This window comes from Bos taurus, chromosome 26, assembly GCF_002263795.3.
Source record: "Bos taurus isolate L1 Dominette 01449 registration number 42190680 breed Hereford chromosome 26, ARS-UCD2.0, whole genome shotgun sequence".
Taxonomy (NCBI): domain Eukaryota; kingdom Metazoa; phylum Chordata; class Mammalia; order Artiodactyla; family Bovidae; genus Bos; species Bos taurus.
In genome coordinates, this window is record NC_037353.1 from 20336114 (window position 1) to 20356867 (window position 20754).

Consider the following 20754-nt stretch of genomic DNA (forward strand, 5'->3'; position numbering starts at 1 on the left):
CTCTCAACTGCATATTGCTAAGTAAGTAAAGGAAGCTAGAGCCAGAAGGCCATATTCTGTATTATTTCATTAATATGACATTCTGGAAAATAAAGCTAAGGAGATAACAAATCAGATCAGTAGCTGCTAGATGATAAATAGAAGTGGGGTGGGGGGAGGGCAGAGTTAACCACAAAGAAAAAGAGTGAAAGTTGGAGGATGATGGCACTATTTTTTTTCTTAAATATTTATTTATTTGGCTGCCTCTGGTCTTAGTTGCCACTTGTTATCATGTGGGATATTTTGTTGCACCCAGCGGGCTCCAGAGTGCACGAGGTCAGTAGCTAAAGTATGCTGGTTTAGTTGCTCCGCAGCATGTGGGATCTTAGAACCCACGTCCCCTGCATTACGAGGCCGATTCTTAGCCACTGGACCACCAGGAAGTCCCCATGGCACTAGTATTTATTGTGGTCATTATATGAACATATGTCAAAACTCATAGAATAGTACACCAGGGGATGAATTTTACTATATAATTGTTTTCAAAATGCATAAAAGTAAAATAAGGTAACAAGCCCATGGTAAATTCAAACAATACAAGGAATTCAGTAAAAAGTCTCGCTCCTAGCTCTTTATGGTGCTAGAATAGTTCTGCATTTTGATTCAGAAATGATTATATAAATCTATACATGCAGTAAAATGAGACAAAACTCTTCAATGCCAATTTCCTGCTTTTGGCATTGTATTGTAGGCTTGCTCCCCTGAGTTGAACTCTGTTACAAATTTCTTGTGTATCCTCTGCATACTAAATCTATTATTTTATATATGTATATGTGTACATAAACATTTATACTTATATATTTTTAATACAAACAGTAGCATATGACACACACTGTTCTGCACCTTGATATTTTCAACTATTACTTCAGAGGTATTTCCATATCACGAACACGTGGAGCCACATCAATATTTTTCCTGCTGCATAGTATTCCATCACACAGTGGAATCACAGCTTCATTCCACAATTTCCAATCAATGGACATTGGGATCTTAAAAAGGATTTAACCTACGTAATCCGTAAATTTTTAAAACATGAAAGGTCAGCTGAAATTGAGACGAAACACACAGATTCAAGACTTGTCTCCAGAATATCTTTTCACCAGGAGGGGGAACGCAAGAGGCAGGAGGAGAGGCGAAATGCTGGGAAATTTCCCTGGCCAATGGTGAAGTGGAAGGACCAGCAGGAAATTACTGCCGGGTAGGAGTTCGCCCAGGGGTGCCCTAATGCTCTAGTAGGAGGCCATGCTCCAAGACCAGCTTTCCCTAGGCTGCGACTCTGGGTACTCAAGTGGGTCGGGGTCACAGTGCAATGATGCATGACCATCTCCAGCTTCTCGTGGGGACCCACGGCCCGGGCTGGGTCTGAACCCCCACGGCCTCCGGTTCACGCGCGCGGGGGGGCATACACGTGGTGACCTGCCCGGGGCCGGGTTCCCGGCTTCGGCTCCTCCTCCCTCCAGGTCTCGTTCGGCTTTCTGCAGTATCACGTGCAGCCGCGCCGGGTGCAGGATGGCGGCGGCCGCTGCAGCGGTGGGTGTCAGGCTCCGGGACTGCTGCAGCCGGGGCGCTGTGCTCCTGCTCTTCTTTTCCCTATCCCCTCGGCCCCCGGCCGCCGCCGCCTGGCTACTGGGCCTGCGGCCCGAGGACACCGCCGGAGGCCGCGTGTCCCTAGAGGGGGGCACCCTGCGCGCCGCCGAAGGCACCAGCTTCCTCCTGCGCGTCTATTTCCAGCCCGGGCCCGCGGCGCCCGCGGCGCCGGTACCTGCACCCACCTTTTCCCCGGGGGAGAACAGCACCGGAGACTGGGCTCCACGGCTCGTGTTTATCGAGGAGCCTCCGGGAGGGAGCGGCGCGGCGCCCAGCGCTGTGCCCACGCGCCCCCCGGGGCCGCAGCGCTGCCGCGAGCAGAGCGACTGGGCATCGGACGTGGAGGTCCTGGGGCCCCTGCGACCCGGAGGCGTGGCGGGCTCAGCCCTAGTCCAGGTGCGGGTGCGGGAACTCCGCAAGGGTGAGGCGGAGCGAGGCGGCGCGGGCGGTGGCGGGAAGCTCTTCTCCCTGTGCGCCTGGGACGGGCGCGCCTGGCACCACCACGGCGCCGCCGGCGGCTTCCTGCTGCGCGTCCGCCCGCGGTTGTACGGCCCCGGCGGGGACCTGCTGCCCCCCGCTTGGCTGCGGGCGCTTGGAGCACTCCTGCTGCTCGCCCTGTCTGCCCTGTTCAGCGGCCTACGCCTGAGCCTGCTCTCGCTGGACCCGGTGGAGTTACGGGTGCTGCGGAACAGCGGCTCGGCCGCCGAGCAGGAGCAGGCGCGCCGAGTGCAGGCCGTGCGCGGCAGGGGGACCCATCTGCTCTGCACCCTGCTCCTGGGCCAAGCCGGAGCCAACGCGGCCCTGGCGGGCTGGCTGTACGCCTCGCTGCCGCCAGGGGTCGAGGGCACGGGGGAGGACTACGGCGACGCGGGAATTCACTTCCCGTGGCTGCCGGCACTCGTGTGCACCGGCGCGGTGTTCCTGGGAGCCGAGATCTGCCCCTACTCAGTGTGTTCGCGGCACGGGCTGGCCATCGCCTCGCACAGCGTGTGCCTGACCCGGCTTCTGATGGCGGCCGCCTTCCCCGTGTGCTACCCACTGGGCCGCCTGCTCGACTGGGCGCTGCGCCAGGAGATCAGCACTTTCTACACGCGGGAGAAGCTGCTGGAGACGCTGCGAGCCGCGGACCCTTACAGCGACCTGGTCAAAGAGGAGCTCAACATCATCCAGGGCGCCCTGGAGCTGCGCACCAAAGTGGTGGAGGAGGTGCTGACCCCCCTCGGGGACTGCTTCATGCTGCGCTCCGACGCGGTGCTGGATTTCGCGACAGTCTCCGAGATCCTGCGCAGCGGCTACACGCGCATCCCCGTATACGAGGGCGACCAGCGGCACAACATTGTGGACATTCTGTTTGTCAAGGACTTGGCCTTCGTGGACCCCGACGACTGCACGCCGCTCCTCACCGTCACCCGCTTCTACAACCGGCCCCTGCACTGCGTCTTCAACGATACCCGGCTGGACACAGTGCTGGAGGAATTTAAGAAGGGTGAGCATGTGGTCTATCTCCTCCCTCCACTCCTCCCCCCTTTAAAAGTATTGGAGTGCTTGCGTGCTCAGTCGTGCCCGACTCGGTGCGACCCCCCAGGGACCCTAACCTTTCGTAAACACGTGAGGCTTCAGGTACCCAGAGCAGCTTCTCTCCTATGGTACCAAAAACTCGAGGAAGGTCCTACCTCATGGCTCCCTGGGTCTTTTCATTGCACTTCTCCCTACCTTCCTTGAGGCTGATTGAGTCCCTGCCTCTTCCCCTTTATGTGGTTCACACGATTCACTGCATGCCTCATTCATTCCATTCCAGTATTTTTTCAGGGCCCACCAATTGTCAGGTATTGTGCAGGTAGGACTCAGGGCTAATCCTTGGGGGACACTGCATAGCTCCCCATTGCAGGAGAAACTTCTAAAGGTTCCTGTAACAAGTAGTCTTTGCCTTGAACTCTACACTCTGGGTGGAAGTTCGCCATTTCCAATTCCAGAGCAAACTCCATTGCTGGACAGCTCCAGCAGCTGACAATGTATTTCTTACTAGGAGCAGAAATTTATGTCTCCAGAGCTTCTTTCTGGGTCCTAGTTTTGCCCTTTGAATCACATAGCGCAAGCCCCAGGCATCTTAGCTATTCTTCCCCCATATTGATCTTTCCATCAGCTGTCTTGGACACAGACCAAGTACCCAGGTTGGAGATTAAAAGTTAACTAAGGTAGTGACATCCTTGGACTTCTGGAAACTGGTCTCATGAAGTAAATTAAAGTAGATCTAGATCTGAGGAAATATTCTGGTAAAAGAAACCACTAAAAAACTTGCATATCCAAATGAATGGAGTTTCCTTCAGAGCAGTCACATCCCCTGCCCTTGTTGTCATGCCTGTAACATATTTACTATGTATCTGGCGTTTGCCTTTGGAAACTGTCTTCTGAGGTTGAGAATGATTCACTCCAGAAAAATCAGCCTGGAAGCTTTAGGGCTGATCTGCTTGACATTACAGTTTGACTGGTCCCCCTAGTTAACCAGAGTTGACCCAGAAGGACCCTGGGTTGTTTTGAAAGTCAAATCTACCTTCATGAGTCACCACTGAGAGCTTTCAGAAGACCGTCTCACAGACCCTTAAAGCAATTCAAGAAATGATTTGAAAACAGTAACACAGTTAGAATAAGTGTAGAACCTCCCAGAATTTTGAAAGAGGCATTCATCTATACATATGAGTTGGCATGTTTATTGAAAACAAAGCAAAGCAAAAAACTAATCCCTTGACTTTAGAATCTGGTTGCAAATGTAGCTGCCTGTGCCTAGCAGAAATCTCACTTGACTGCGTGTTTTTGATATATTTTTCTGTTTGTCAAAAATTCAGTCTCATTACCTATTTTATCAGCACAGGTATTCTTTGTATATGAAGAATTTGCATTCAGAGAGTAATCTGTGGTCTTCCTCCTGCCACAATATTTTTAAACAAGTAAAATTGTATTGAATATCAAAACATAACCTGAGAAGGGGGAAAAAGTCAAAAAAGCTACTTTTGATCTCAGATTTGGAGACAGAACAATCCTACATTTTGTGTTGATCATGAGAAGGGAAAGGAAATGTACATGTATTGCAGCTGTTTTAACCCAATCTGGGCTACTATCTCAGCCTCTTCTGTTTCCCCCCAGTCCTTCCATGACTCAATCCCACTGCACTTGGAGGTTCATCCATCCAGTCTTTGCATTTTTCTGACATTTTGTGTACCCTCCAGAACACAGTCTTGGTTCTGGGCATAAAAGTTATGAAAATTTGTATTAGTTTACTAGGGTTGCCATAACAAAATACCATAGACTGAGTGGCTTAAACAACAGAAATTTATTATCTCATAGTTCTGGAGGCTGAAAGTCCAAAATTAAGGTGTCTTCAAGCTTGATTTCTTCTGAAGTCACTGTTCTTGGCTCACAGATGGCAGCCTTCTTGCTGTGCCCTTACAGAGTGGCCGCTCGGGGTGTGTGTGTGTGTGCTCATCCCTGGAGTCTCTGTGTGCGTGTGAATCTCTTCTTATAAGGACACCAGTCAGATTGGATTAAGGCTCACCCTTGTTGTTGTTTGGTCACTAAGTCGTGTCCAATTCTTTTACAACCCCATCAACAGTAGTCCACCAGGCTCCTGCATAGGATTTTCCAGACAAGAATACTGGAGTGGGTTGCTATTTCTTGCTCCACGGGATCTTCCCAGCCCAGGAATTGAACTCTCATCTCTTGAATTGGCAAGGAGATTCTTCACCACCGAGCCACCTGGGAAGCCCTAGTTCAGTCCAGTTCAGTCACTCAGTCGTGTCTGACTCTTTGCGACCCCATGAACTGCAGCACGCCAGGCCTCCCTGTCCATCACCAACTCCCGGAGTTCACCCAAACTCATGTGCATCGAGTCAGTGATGCCATCCAGCCATCTTCATCCTCTGTCGTCCCCTTCTCCTCCTGCCCCCAATCCCTCCCAGCATCAGAGTCTTTTCCATTGAGTCATCTCTTCGAGTGAGGTGGCCAAAGGTGGAGCGTGAGGTGGAGCTTCAGCTTCAGTCCTTCCAAAGAACACCCAGGACTGATCTCCTTTAGAATGGACTGGGAAGCCCTAAGGCTCACCCTATTAGCCCCTTTTTAATGTAACCACCTCTTACATGTGATTGGGCTTCCCTGGTGACTCAGATGGTAAAGAATCCACCTGCTAGTGCAGGAGACATGGGTTCAATCCCAGGGTCAGGAAGATTCCCTGAAGAAGGGAAATGGCAACCCACTCTAGTATTCTTGCCTGGAGAATTCCATGGACAGAGGAGCCTGGCGGATCCATGGGCTCTCAAAGAATCAGACATGACTGAGCAACTTTCACTTTCTACATGTGATAGCCAAGATAGTGTTCATTGTCATGCACTGCTAGACAAGACTTTTTTTTATTGAGGCATAGTTGATATACAATATTATATAAGTTTCAGGCATATAACATAGTGATTCACAATTCTTAGAGATTACATTCCATTTATAGTAACTGTAAAATATTGGCTATAGTCCTTGTTTTGCACTATATATCCTTGTAGCTTATTTATTTTATACATAATAGTTTGTACCTGTTAGTCCTCTGCCCCTATGGGACCCCCTCTCTCTTTTTTCTCCCCACTGGAGAAATAAACCCTCAGTTTATTCTCCGTATCTATAAGCCTTGTTTCTTTTTTTTATAGTCACTACTTTGTTTTATTTTTTAGATTCCACATATAAGTGATATCATACAGCATTTGCCTTTCTCTGCCAGACAACATTTTTAATGAAATTCCTGGGAACTCATTTCTTCATTAATTATTTACTGGGCATCTATATAGAGCTAGGGAACAGGGGAGACAATAAGATTGCCCTAAGAATGGTAACAGTCTCCAAGGGAGGACAGTGTTAGAATAAAGGCAGTCTCCTGAAGCAGAAATTGTGCCTTTCTAACCACTGTATCTCTGGCACCTTGCACTGTGCCTTGCGCATAGAAGGTTGCTCGAAAAAGTCAGAATTAATCAGATATGAGTCTTGTTGCAGAATTTCTAAATCTGGTCTTAAAAAGGCCTGGTAGTGTTCTATCAGCAAGTGGTTAGTTTGCAATTAGGTAGATCTCCAAAGAGAAGCAGGTAGTTACACCAAGGAAAATATTTCCATGCCCCCTTAGAACCTCCCTCCTTCCTCAAAGTATGGTCCATGAACCAGAATCATGGGCCTCACCTGGGACCTTTTTAGAAATGCAGATTTTCATGCCTCACTCCAAATCCACTGAATAAAAATCTGCATTTTAGCAAGTCCCCAAGAGACTCACGTGTACATTAAATTTTGAGAATCATTGCCTTATGAGGAGCTTATTAACAATGATTGGTAGATTAACTTAGAATAGAATAAATATAAGGTATAATTATTAAGGTAGGTGTTCTCTGACTGCAAGCCATATAATACAGTGGTAATTTTTTATAAGAATTATGTTTCCATCATAGGTTAGGAGAGGAAAACTGAATTGAACTATCTTTCTTTATCTTTAAAAATAACATTTTAGTCAAGTCATAACAGCCCTTCCATTTCTCTCACTCCCTTGTACTTCAGGGAATTTAACTGCCTAAACAGATCCCTTCGGAGAAGGCAATGGCACCTCACTCCAGTACTTTTGCCTAGAAAATCCCACGGACGGAGGAGCCTGGTAGGCTGCAGTCGATGGGGTCACTAGAGTCGGACACGACTGAGCGGCTTCACTTTCACTTTTCACTTTCATGCATTGGAGAAGGAAATGGCAACCCACTCCAGTGTTCTTGCCTGGAGAATCCCAGGAACAGGGAAGCCTGGTAGGCTGCTGTCTATGGGGTTGCACAGAGTCGGACACAACTGAAGTGACTTAGCAGTGACTTAGCAAACAAATCCCTTAGGAGGTAGGAGAGGAAAACAGTCAGTTTAATAGGAACAACAGTTACCATTAATTGAGCGACAGCTCTACTAGGCACCACACCAAGCTCTTTATATACTCAGAACAACCCTCCTGGGTAAGAATTATTAACTCCATTTTACAGATGAAGAAACTAGAGCTCAGACTGAGTACATGACTTGCTCAACTTTCCAGAGCTAATAATTGCCTGAATCATGATTTGAACCAGATCAAAGGACCGGAAAGCCTATTTTTTCCCCACCACATGTCTTATTTCACTTCCCATCCCAAAACTCCTGCCATCCAAAGAGTTCAAAGCTGGTCTTTCAATTCAGACTTGCTGCCCGTGACTGATTCACCTCCTGTTTCTGCAGGTTGGAAATGTAGCTTTTTATAATTACATTAATTGCTAATATGCATTTTACAAAAAATTTCTACCTCTCTTATCTGTAAAACAACTCTGTAGGTGAGGACCATAAGAATCAGAAGAGTTACTTGCTCTGCCTAAGATCATCACCTGGTTGGTATATTCCAAGGCCCAGATTCAAGTCTGGGTCTTGTAACTCCAAAGCTCATATCCATTTAAGATTTTCTCTATATATTTCTTAGGAGTTCCAAGTCTTTAGACATAGAGGAAAGGAAAGCAAGCATGCTAGCTTTACAAAAAGGAACAATATTTCTCCCCACTAGACTGTGAATTCCTTGAGGGCAGAGAATGAATCTTACTTACTCTATGTACTCAGAACAATCACAGTGGCCCTCATGACTTCTTCTTTAGTCACTAAGTCGTATCTGATTCTGTATGACCCCATGGACTATAGCCAGCTAGGCTCCTCTGTCCATGGAATTCTCAGGCAAGAATACTGGAGTGGATTGCCATTTCCTTCTTCAGGGGATCTTCCCAACCCAGAGATCGAACCCACATCTCCTGCGTTGGCAGGCAAATTCTTTACTGCTGAGCCACCAGGAAAGTCCTGGCCATCATGGCAAGAGCTTGAATAAATATTTATTGAATAAATGATCTTAAATGGCTGATTTCAATTTTATTTCTGTGTTTGAGTGAGGTGAACTTTAAGTACAGAATAATTAGTGTTGTTCCATTGACCGTGACCAATCTTTCCTCTTCCCGGGTTCTCTACCCCAGTTAGTGGCACCACTGTGCCCACAGGCTACCAGGCTAGAAATTCTCTCCTTCCCCCCACCCTCATCCTATTAATCACTGTCTGCCACAGTGATTTCAGGCTGCCACAACAGATGTCAAATTGAATGGCTTAAACAACAGAAATTTATTTTCTCACTTTTCTGGAGGCGAGAAGTTCAAGATCAAGGTTCCAGCTGATTTGGTCTCTGATAAGAGCTGTCTTCCTGGCTTGCCGACAGCTACCTTCTCACTGTGTCCTCACGTGGCCTTTACTTAGTGCACACGCACAGGGAGACAGAGAAACAGCCCCGGTCTCTCTTCTTCTCATGAAATTACCCATCCTTTTGGATTAGGACCTCACCCTTCTGACCTCATTGAACCTTAGAGGCCCACTGGGGGTTGGGGCTTCAACATGTCAATTTGGAGAGGGGAAAGGACACAAGCATTCAGTCCATAATAATCTCCAAAGTCAGCCCCATATTTGAACAAAGTCTGCAAAAAAGTTTGCTAATATTGCATATTTCTTTTATTGAATACCTATGCATAACTTAGTCCACTATTTATTCCGCTTAGGTTATTCTTTAATTTTATTCAATAAATAATATTGTGTGGGCACAGTGGAGAATACTACCAACAGGGACCCTGTCTGAATGGAGCTTTCATACTAATACAGGAGACAGAAATTAAACAAATGAGATAGGAATTAAGAGCATAAGCTTTGGTACCAAACCCCACTGGGTTGCATCCTGGCCTTGGGCAATTTATTTAACTCTTTGCTTCATTAGCTGTAAAATAAGGATAATAATAGGATTATTTTTTACTCTATTTTTTTATTGAAGGATAATTGCTTTACAGAATTTTGTTTTCTATCAAACCTCAACATGAATCAGCCATGAAGTGAAGTGGCTCAGTCGTGTCCGACTCTTAGTGACTCCATGGACTGTAGCCTACCGGGCTCCTCCATCCATGGAATTTTCCAGGCAAGAATACTGGAGTGGGGTGCCATTTCCTTCTCCAGGGAAACTTCCCGACCCAGGGATCAAACCCGGGTCTCCTGCATTGTAGGCAGACGCTTTATTGCCTGAGCCACAAGGGACGACCCATAGGTATACATATATCCCCTCCCTTTTGAACCTCCCTCCCATCTCCCTCCCCATCCCATCCCTTTAGGTTGATACAGAGGGCCTGTTTGAGTCAGGATTATTTGAAATATTAAGATAATATTAAGACAATATTGCAGCAGCAGCAAGACAATATTGCATAATACAGCTTATTTAGTAACTGTCATATAATAAGTGCTAAATAAATGTTAGCCCTGATTACTAAATATAAGCACAAATCTATTACATACTCATTTGTGCAAATGCCTCCTGAGAAGTTCTACGTCCTCCAATTTTTTTTCCACCTTCAAATCCATCCTCTCCGGAGCCAATAAATAATGCCTAGTGTCATTATCCTCTGCTTCAAACACTTCTGCAGTCCTCCCCACTGCCTGCAGGATGAGGTCTAAGCTGTGCCCTTAGGACCTGCTCCCAGCCCTCCCCTGCGGACTCATCACTCCCACAGCTTCATGCCCCAGCAAGGCCAAACTTCATGGCCACACTGTGCTATTTCTTGCCTTTGTCCCTTTACTCATGCTGTCCTCTTTAACAGAAATATGCATCACCCGACTAGTCCCTACTCCAGGCAAACATACTGGAGTGGGTTGCCATTTCCTACTCCAGGAGATCTTCCCCACCCAGAAATCAAACCCTGGTCTCCCGCATTGCAGGCAGATTCTTTACCATGTAAGCCACCAGGGAAGCCCAATTCCTACTCTAGCCCCTCCTTTAACACACAGCACAAGAGCCACCTTCTCTGTGAAACTTCTGTAAACCTCAGATTTGGCCAACTTAATTCTTCAAAATCTCCATTATTGAACTAACGGGGTATTATTAGTATCTGTTGAAAAGTGCCACCCATTCATATAAAGAGCATCTGCAGGGCAGAGGCTGTCATATCTACCTTTGTAGCTGTAGCACCTAACAATGGATATGACACAGTAAGTTTTCAATAAGTCTTTATTGAATGACTGAATGAATGACTGGAAGGAGTTAAACTTCAATATAATGGAAGGGATCTGCAGAGCTCTAGTAAATGAATCATTCATTATCTTCAGTCCAATCACTTTGGACCATGCAGAAGGACAAAGTCAAAGTTTAAATGTTAGGGGAAAAGTGTTATGTATTTGTTTCTTTGAGCTTCCCTGGTGGCTCAGTGGTAAAAGAATCTACCTGCAATGCAGGAGCTGGGTTCAATCCCTGGGTTGGGAAGACCCCCTGATGGAGGGTGTGGCAACCCACTCCAGTACTCTTGCCTGGAGAAATCCATGGACCAGAGGAGCCTGGAAGACTACACTCCATAGGGTTGCACCGTCAGACACAACTGAAGCGACTAAGCAGCAGCAGCATTATGTTTCTTTACTTCTTTAGGTAACAATTTTTTAGCCCTTCCCAAACACTGTGCTAAAAGTTGGGTATATGAGGCACAATCCCTCCTCTCAAGGAGCCTTCAGCCTAATGGGAAAACAGCTTTCCCCTTTGAAAAGCTAGAAAGCAGCCTGAACTGGTCTTTCCCCCCAACTTCCTACAATGTTACATTTCATGAGTCATAGCTTAACATGTAAGTTATGTGGATAAGACAGACCTGTACATAAATCATTAAAGCAAATGTGAAAGTGAAATTCTCTCAGTCATGTTCGACTCTTTACAACCTCGTAGACTATACAGTCCATGGAATTCTCCAGGCCAGAATTCTGAAGTGGATAACCATTCTCTTCTCCAGGAGATATTCCCAACCCAGGGATTGAACCCAGGTCTCCCACATTGCAGGTGGCTTCTTTACCAGCTGAGCCACCAGAGAAAGCAAAAATGAAATAATAGAAATACTAATGTGCAATGAGACTATGGAGAAGACAGTGATTATGATAGGGTTATTTTGCTTTTATAAAATTTTTACTAAAGTTTTAAGTTTCTATACTTATTCACTCTAGAAAATTGAAAACTGTAGAGCAAAGTATGAAAATTACCAGAAGATAATCATTCTACTGTCTGGAAATAGTAACTTTTAATATTTTGCCATGATAAACATGTTGCATGCAATAACAACATTAATCAAATTCTTAAACAGGATAAAAGAAAAACCCTCTGGTCTTACCTTCTTCCAGAGATCAAATATCTCATTCTAATCTGAAGAGTGATTTTTTGATGAGGTGGTATTATTTTCACAGTAGTCTCCTTGAGTTGAGTTCTATAATTTGGAAACACTAATTCATAAAACACAGCCCTAGAAATTTATTGAACTTAATTTCTAAAATTTACTCTTCTATTTATTGGATTGTTTTTAGGAGAACACTAATCTTATATAGATAACACGTGGAAGGAAAAAAGCTTTGTTCCAAAGTTGAAGGCCTCTGGGTACTGTAGCTCCAGTATCTAACTTGGTTAAACAATACAGCTCTGTCTTCCTAAACAAAAGATGGCAAAATCCATGTAATGTTGGGTTACTCGATCTGTAGGCAAGCATAGCCATCTAAAATTATGTAAATGGCCTATTGCTGTTTTCAAAATCGGCCTTTGTTCATTGATTGATTCATTCATTCATTCAATTAATATTTATTGAATTCCTGCTTTGGGCCAGGCACCTGAGTGGGACTTGGGAATATAGACGTGAACAAGAAAGACATTGAGCTGCAATTATGGGGCTGAAAAAGGTCCACTTCAATTTTTGGTCTACTGCATGTGATTTGTTCCCTAAAGTACATCCAACCAGCCAGTAAGTACTTCTGGCACAGACACACAGTGTAACGTTTTCACTGGGGAATAATCTGAAAAGTCAGTATTCTGCGTCATCACTCCAAATTCTATTGTGAGCTATTTTAGCAGAAAGAATAGTCATCCCACTGTTTAATTCTATAAAAAGCTGCCAAAACATTAATGCCCCTTTCTTTGTCTTCTATAGAAGAAAATAAAAAGTTATTTCACTCAAAGGTATATTTCACCGATATAATTAGAGGTAATATGCTTTAAAATGTGTTAAACATTGCTATATAATAATTAGTAAAACTTAGAATAAGATGTTTACCTTCTAAACAATAACTAGAGTAACAGTAAACAAAGCATAGTCCATCATATCCAGGGAGGAAGAACAAAAGAAAAGAAGGAAAAGTGAAAATAATTAATTATACAAGGTGCTAAACTTGCTGATTTATATTTCTTTCTTTACAACTTTTCATTATGATTGTTTTAATACTTTTATGCAGTAGTCTTCTTTTTGGAGAAGGCAATGGCAACCCACTCCAGTACTCTAGCCAGGAAAAAAGGACGGAGGAGCCTGGTAGGCTGCAGTCCATGAGGTCGCTAAGAGTCGGACACGACTGAGCGATTTCACTTTCACTTTTCACTTTCATGCATTGGAGAAGGAAATGGCAACCCACTCCAGTGTTCTTGCCTGGAGAATCCGAGGGACGGCGGAGCCTGGTGGGCTGCCGTCTATGGGGTCACACAGAGTCAGACACGACTGAAGTGACTTAGCAGCAGCAGTCTTCTTTTTTTCTTTGCCTAGCAGTAGATATACCAGGTAACAAGAGAATCTGAACTGAAAGGAGCACTGAGAGACCTGAGAGAGAGTCTAATTCACACTTTTTTTTTTAGATTTACTTATCCTTTCTAGGACATAACAGCCTTTGTTATCAGACCCTGTTTATATCTAATCTAAACCCCACAGCCTGCAGTCAAATTCTATTTCCTCTTTTTATCATGTTTTGTGGGTCCTCTTTTACTTGGAGGACATAGTAGCTTGCCTTGATTCTATTTTTTAACAACCAGATAGACTTAGTCATGTTTCTGGCTCCCTTAAAGCATTTGATGTCTCAGGGCAGGGGTTCTGTTGATTTTTCTATTGTTGTTCGGCCACTGAATCATGTCCAACTCTTTGCAACCCCATGAACTGCAGCACACCAGGCTTCCCTGTCCTTCACTATCTTCCGGAGTTCGTTCAAACTCATGTCCATTGAATCGGTGATGCTATCTCACCATCTCAACCTTTGTTGTCCCCTTATCCTTTTGGCTTCAATCTTTCCCAGCATCAGGGTCTTTTCCAAAGAGTCAGCTCTTCACATCAGGTGGCCAAAGTATTGGAGTTTCAGCTTCAGCATCAGTCCTTCCAATGAATATTCAGGACTGATTTCCTTTAGGATTGACTGGTTGGATCTACTTGCAGTCCAAAGTACTCTCAAGAGTCTTCTCCAGCACCACAATTCAAAAGCATCAGTTCCTCGGTGTTCAGCCTTCTTTATGGTCCAACTTTCACATCCATGCATGACTACTGGAAAAACCAAAGCTCTGACTATGCAGACCTTTGTTGGCAAAGTGATATCTCTTCTTTTTAATACAACTGTCTAGGTCTGTCACTCAGTTGGTAAAGAATCTGCCTGCAATGTGGGAGACCTAGGTTCAATCCCTGGGCTGGGAATATCCTCTGGAGAAGGGAAAGGCTACCCACACCAGTATTCTGGCCTAGAGAATTCCATGCACTGTATAGTCCATGGGGTCGCAAAGAATTGGACACGACTGAGCTTTCACTTTTTTTTTCCACTGTTTTTTTTCACTTTCACTTTTTCAGGTCTGTCACAGCTTTCCTTCCAAGGAGCAAGCGTCTTTTAATTTCATGGCTGCAGTCACTGTCCACAGTGATCGTGAAGCCCAAGAAAACTAAAATCTGTCACTGTTTCCACTTTTTCCCCTTCTATTTGCCATGAAATGATGGGATCAGATGCCATGATCTTAGTTTTTTAGTGGTGAATAGATTTTTCTAGTACTCATAAACTGTTTTACCTCTATGTCCATATTTAGAGATTCCTGGACCTTTAATAACAATTTCAATCCCCTATTTCCTGCTATTCCTTTCCAAACTAGATTCTTCTCAATTCTTCCTTCCATTCTTCTCTTTCTCCCTTCCTTCCTTCCATATGACATTATTCTCTATGAGGCCTCCAGTCTTCCTGGTGCTTGCAGTCAAGTAAGGAGATACACACTAATAATAAACAATTACAAAGGAACACAAGTTATTTGAAGGAAAAGTATAGGGAGCTCTGAGAGCATATAATAGGGGGTCCTGACCTGGTCTTACAGGTAAGGATAAACTACCCCCTCCCCAAGTGATATTTGTGCTGAATCCTAAAGGGTGGAGAGGAGTTCACCAGAGCTTTCCAGAAGGGAACAGACCTGCAAAGGCTCTGAGGAAAGAGGGCCAAGCGGGTGTCCTGCAGGGTTCATGGGCCATTTGACACCCAGTGGGGAAAGCACCACCTCTGCCAACCAGTCTTCTTTCTATCGACGTTATCAGAATGCTGAGCTACCAGGGCTCTGGGAGGTGGATTTGAATATAAATATCCAAGAACATGAAAAGAGGAAGGACCCTGATGGAAATGATACAGAGCAGCCTGGGGTACAGACAAGGGCATCCAGACAACATCTATGGGTGATTGGGGGCCTCACCCCCTGGGGGTGAGGGGGGTTGGCTGCTAGGGAGAACTGATTCACTGGAAGGATCTGGGAAAACTTCTCTGAGGAAGTGAATGAAGAGGGACTCTCATAAGCAGTTATGAAGGGAAAGAACATTTTAGCTGAGGCAGGAGCTTGAGCGAGAAAAGGAAAGGGAGCCGAGAGGACCTTCAAAAGCTGTTAAAGCTGTGATTATATTGTTCCTTTTCTTCCAGCAAAATGGGAAACTAGGCAGATCGAGACGTTTGTCAAACATAATTTATGTTCTCTCCAAGCGCCAAAACTGTATATGTTAACCATTTTTGGTGGTGATATTTCTAAAATGTTTTAAGCCCATTCCTGCCTGCCTTAATAAAGGATCCTAAATATAACAACCTTTTCTTGATGACGCATGATCATGGTCATGAGAGTGTAGTTATTTTATGCTGCGTTGTAAATCAGTTCTCTGCTCTTTTGTTTTTCTCTGTCCTCTGGCTGTCAGCTGCTGGTTGTTTTTGAGTCAGCCTCAAGCAAAGCCCTGTCCCCACCTCGCTCATCACAAAATCATTCTATTTAACTGAGAAACCAAGTAAATACATGGGTTGGGAATCATATGCCTGACGTACAATAGGCTTCAATAAATATTTGTTGAATAAATGATTAATTAGGCTTGGACTGGGAGTCTCAGGTATGGGGTTGGTGTACAGACCTAGAATAGTTCCTCCTGGGACCAGACTCAAAACCGTGCGAAGTCACCTCCAGATAATGGGTGGTTACGCTGCTATTTTTGCAGTGTTGCTTAGCAAGAACAGACTGCCAGCCAGCTTAGAGTCTAGTGACTAACACCTATTTTCTTCAAGGCCTGGTGATGCTGGTTACCATGGTGTTCTGGGTGACATGGCTGGCTTTTTTTATAATTGCCTTTTAGTGGCTCGAGAAGTTTTTTTATGATAAATGCATTGATTATTTCTGATGAAGTAGGGCAGGATTACTACAAAGTACAGACTTTTTAAAAAAAACTAGAAAAAGGGACTGTTTTGCTTTTCCAGATTAAGGTGGTTGCTGCGGGACTGGTAGGATATTTTTTGTGTTGCTCTTCCTGATTTGATAGAAAGTGATTTGATTTGATTGTATAAATTTTTTTTTAAAGTCTAGCTTGTGTCAAGGTAATATTTCTTATCTTATTCTTTAATATTAAAATATAAAACTTAGGAGTTCAAGCTCCTTTGTAAACTTAAGAGGCTATAATTATTGGCAGTTAAAATTTTGGTATGTCATATATCATCATACCAGAGGAGGACATGGCAACCCACTCCAGTATTCTTGCCTGAAGAATCCCCATGGACAGAGGAGCCTGACAAGCTAGAGTCCATGGGGTTGCAAAGAGTCAGACGTGACTAAGTGATTAAGCAAAGCACATCTCATGACAAAGAAGCACCCTGTTAAGCCAAACTGGTTTTGTGGCCCAGGACTGTTTAGTATAGAATTTTAGAGCATGAAAAATGACCTTGGAGATCACCTGAACCCATCCTTTAATTTTTTTGTAATTTTTATTTATTTATTTTGGCTGTGCTGACTCTTGCAGTGCGTAGGCTTCTCATTTCAGTGGCTTCTCTTGTTGGGGAACACTGGCTCTAGGCATGCGTGCTTCAATACCTATGGCTCACTGGCTCTAGAATGGGGGCTCAGCAGTTGTGGCGTAAGGGCTTAATTGTTGCAAAGTATGTGGAATCTTCCCAGACCAGGGCTTGAGCCCGTGTCCCCTGCATTGGCAGGAGGATCTTATCAACTGCACTACCAGGTAAATCCCCCCGTCCTTTAATTTTAAGGCAGAGAAAGCTGAGGCCCAGAAAAGACAAATTATAAAAATAGCGATGATAATCCCTTATAGTTGCAAAGCATTTACATTTGCAAAGATCTTTTCAAACAGTAATTCATTTTGTGTTCACCACGCATGTGAAGTCAGTAGAATTTATCCCCATTTTGTTGAAGAGGCACATGGGATCTGGAGACACAAGTGTCCTGTTCAGTGTTAATGACAGAGGCAGAACCAGAAGCCACATCTGTGATTCGCTGTCTCAGACCATGGAGCCACAGCCAGACATAGTCACAGGAACCTGGGCCCCGCTCTTCTGTTTACTAGCTGTGTGACTAGTGCAGGTCACTCCACCACTCCAAATGAGGCTTACCTTCCTTCTTAAAATGACAATATTTTAAAAACAATCCTACATTGTAAGATTAACATGAAGGCTAAAGATTATGCTTATATAGTACTTAAGACACTCCCCCACTTGCCTTTCACCTCACTGATCTACCTAAATGAATTCTATCTAGTTAGTTATTTTGTGTAACAAGTGCTTTCCCTGATTCAGCCCATATGGAAGTCATTGTATACAATAAGAAAATAAGAATGACAGCTGTTTACCTTGGATAGGGCCCAGAGACCAAATTGATTGTGGAAATTTCCTTGCATTTGTTTTATCCTGTCATCAGTTAGGTTTCCTTCTGTATCACTGTGACCTTCCTCAGGCACAGTAAATAAAAAAACATAATCTACAAACAAATATCATACCAGATCAATGAAAGCTCTTAAAGCTGCAGTTCAGTTCAGTTCAGTCACTCAGTCGTGTCCAACTCTTTGCAACCCCATGGACCACAGCACGCCAGGCTTCCCTGTCCATCACCAATTCCCGAAGCTTACTCAAACTCATGTCCATCGAGTCGGTGATACCATCCAACCATCTCATCCTCTGTCATCCCCTTCTCCTCCCGCCTTCAATCTTTCCCAGCATAAGGGTCTTTTCAAATGAGTCAGTTCTTCGCATCAGGTGGCCAACGTATTGGAGTTTCAGCTTCAGCATCAGTCCTTCCAATGAATATTCAGAACTGATTTTCTTTAGGATGGACTGGTTGGATCTCCTTGAAGTCCAAGAGACTCTCGAGAGTCTTCTCCAAAACCACAGTTCAAAAGCCTCAATTCTTTGGCACAACATATTTTGATAGAGTTAGTGGGAAAGAAGGCAACGTATATACCCCAAGCCATGGAGGCCTCTAATGGCAGGAAGAAGAGTCCAGAAATGATCTTCCCCGGTTACCTGTCCATGTTACTGAGATGGGGAATAACCTCATGAATGTAGTGTTTGGGGGCAGTCAATCTGTTTTTACTGGATAGGATTGATTACAGCAGAAAAAAACCAACAGGAGAACTGGGTAGGATATTGGTGCAATTCTCCAGCATACAATGAGAGTATGGAAATTAACTATATACTTGCAATTGGAAAGAGGGAAATATGAGGCTTCATTGCCTTCTGGACACTCCTGCTCAGTCTCCTTTTCTGTTCCTCCTATTTCATATTCACTGATACATTGTCAGCACTTGGGACAGGACCTACCCCTATCAGACACTCAAATATCTGTTGCTTGAATGTTGCATTTCTATAACCTCTGAATGTTGGGAGTGCACAGGGCTGAGAAATAAATCTCTTTGTCTTCTCTTACTCCCTTTGTTTATTTCATTCATTCTCCCAAAGATTACCAACCTAAACCAGACTTAAATTTCTAACTGACATTTGACATCTCCACTTGGAGGCTTAAAAGGCATCTCAAACTTCAAACTATCCAGAATTGAACTTCTGCTCTCTTTGCTAAATCTACACTTTGCACAATATGCCCCAACTCCCTAAACTGCAGTTCCATTCTTCTAGATTTTCAGGCCCAAACTTCGCTGTCTCTTTTGCCACACATCCAGTCCCTCATATGTGTTCTGCTTTCAACATATATAGAGAATCTGTCTACATCTCACTACCTCCAATACACCCTGGTCCATGCCATGAGCCATCTCTCATTTGGATGAATACCAGAGCTGTGAGGTCTCTCTGCTTCCACCTCTGTCCACTTTGTGTCCACTCTTCAAACAGCCGCTGGAGAGATTCTTTTAAAATGTAAGTCAGATCATATCACTTTTTTGCCAAAACCAAACATAGACACAAACACAAAACTCTACAATGGCTTTATCTCACCCAGAGTAGGAGCCTAAGTCCTCACAAAGACCTTTCAGGCTCTATCTATCAAAGTGACAAATACCCCACCCCTTTCCTCCTTGACCTTGGCCCACTACTGTCCTCTTTCACTTCTGCAACCGTTCCTCAAGCACATCAGTTACACTTCCAAAATTCAAGGCCTTTGCATCTTATGCTGCTGATATGCTCCAGGTATCCACAGGGCTCCCTAACTCACCGCCTTTAGATCTGTATTTATATACCAGCTTCTCAGGGAATTTATCTGGCATCCCTTGCTGAAACTGTACTACATGGTCACTCCATCCACACACTCCCTCACCAGTCTTCCCTGCTGTGCTTCTCCCGTAGCCAGAGCAATAGAGTTCATATATCTATCTGCCTTATTATCTCTCACCCCACGTACTAGAATGTAAGCTACAGGAAGAAGGTGATTTTGTCCATCTGTTCATTGCTGCATGTCCAGTGCCTAGATGAGTGCTTGGCACATAGTAGTATTTAATAAATACCAGTTGAGAGAATGAAGAGGAGAAAGAATTGGAAGTTTTTGGGGATTTTTTTTTTTCTAAATAGGAACAAAGAAAAAGAAGGTAAAAACTGATTCCTGGGTTACAGCTGAAGGTGCCGTTTGTTATGGTGGAGAGGGAGGGAGAGTGGGGATAGTGGGTCTTGGAAACCGTGTGTTCCTATTTGGATAAGTGATTTTGACAAGACAAGGGGAAAGCTCAGGCACAACGTCTAAAACAAGATGACAGTTCAAAATAGACTCTGATGTTAAGATATAAATTTAGTTCAGGAAAGAGGTGATGGTGACATTGAAAGGCTCTGTTGGGATTTTTTTTTTAATTGATTATTTGGTTGCTTCGGGTCTTAGTTGCTGTATGCAGGATCTTCAGCCTCTAGTTGAGGCTCACTGGCTTAGTTGTTTACAGCATGTGGGATCTTAGTTCCCCAACCAGGGATCAAACCCACATTTCCTCCATTGTAAGGTGGATTCTTAACCACTGGACTACAGGGAAGTCCCAGGGATATTTAATCCAGAGGAGAGAGAAGAGCAGAGGATCAGGGATTGGAATGGAGGTTCTTAACTGCAACTGCCCACTTTAGAGTCACCTGAAGATGTTTTGAACATCCCGATGCCTGGACCACACGCCAGACTGATTAGGTCAGAACTTTCCTGGGTGGGACACAGGTCTCAGTAGGTTTTAAACTCCCCAGCTAATTCCCACAGGCAGCCAGTGTCAAGACTCACTGAGCTAAAGTCTTTAAGATATATTTATCTTTATTGTGCTTGTTGTTTAGTTACTAATTTGTGTCCGACTCTTTTGTGACGCCCTGAACTGCAGCCCGCCAGGCTCTTCTGTCCATGGGATTTTTCCAGGCAAGAATACTGGAGTGGGTTGCCATTTCCTTCTCCAATATTTACCTTCAGGTGAGGATAAAGTAAAGGAATCCACAATGGGAGCAGAAAAATATTAGTCATAAGGGCAGAAAGAAAAACAGGGTAGTCTTGGCCAGCTCTTCTCATACTCAACTCCATAAGGATCAAAAGAATCACCTGAG

The 20754-nt window shown here is 44.4% G+C and overlaps 1 protein-coding gene across 3 annotated transcripts in view; it reads left to right on the forward strand.

The window, feature by feature from the left end:
* Window positions 1-1172: 1172 nt before the first annotated feature.
* CNNM1 (cyclin and CBS domain divalent metal cation transport mediator 1) overlaps window positions 1173-20754 on the forward strand; it is a 72421-nt gene continuing 52839 nt past the window's right edge. The window contains exon 1 of one of the 3 annotated variants that reach the window (XM_059881949.1): window positions 1173-3112. In XM_059881949.1, coding sequence (XP_059737932.1) covers window positions 1549-3112 — 1564 coding nt within the window. In that variant the 5' untranslated portion in view covers window positions 1173-1548. The remainder of the gene's footprint in view (window positions 3113-20754) is intronic. The other 2 variants (XM_005225629.5, NM_001206394.2) reach the window with 2 other exon arrangements.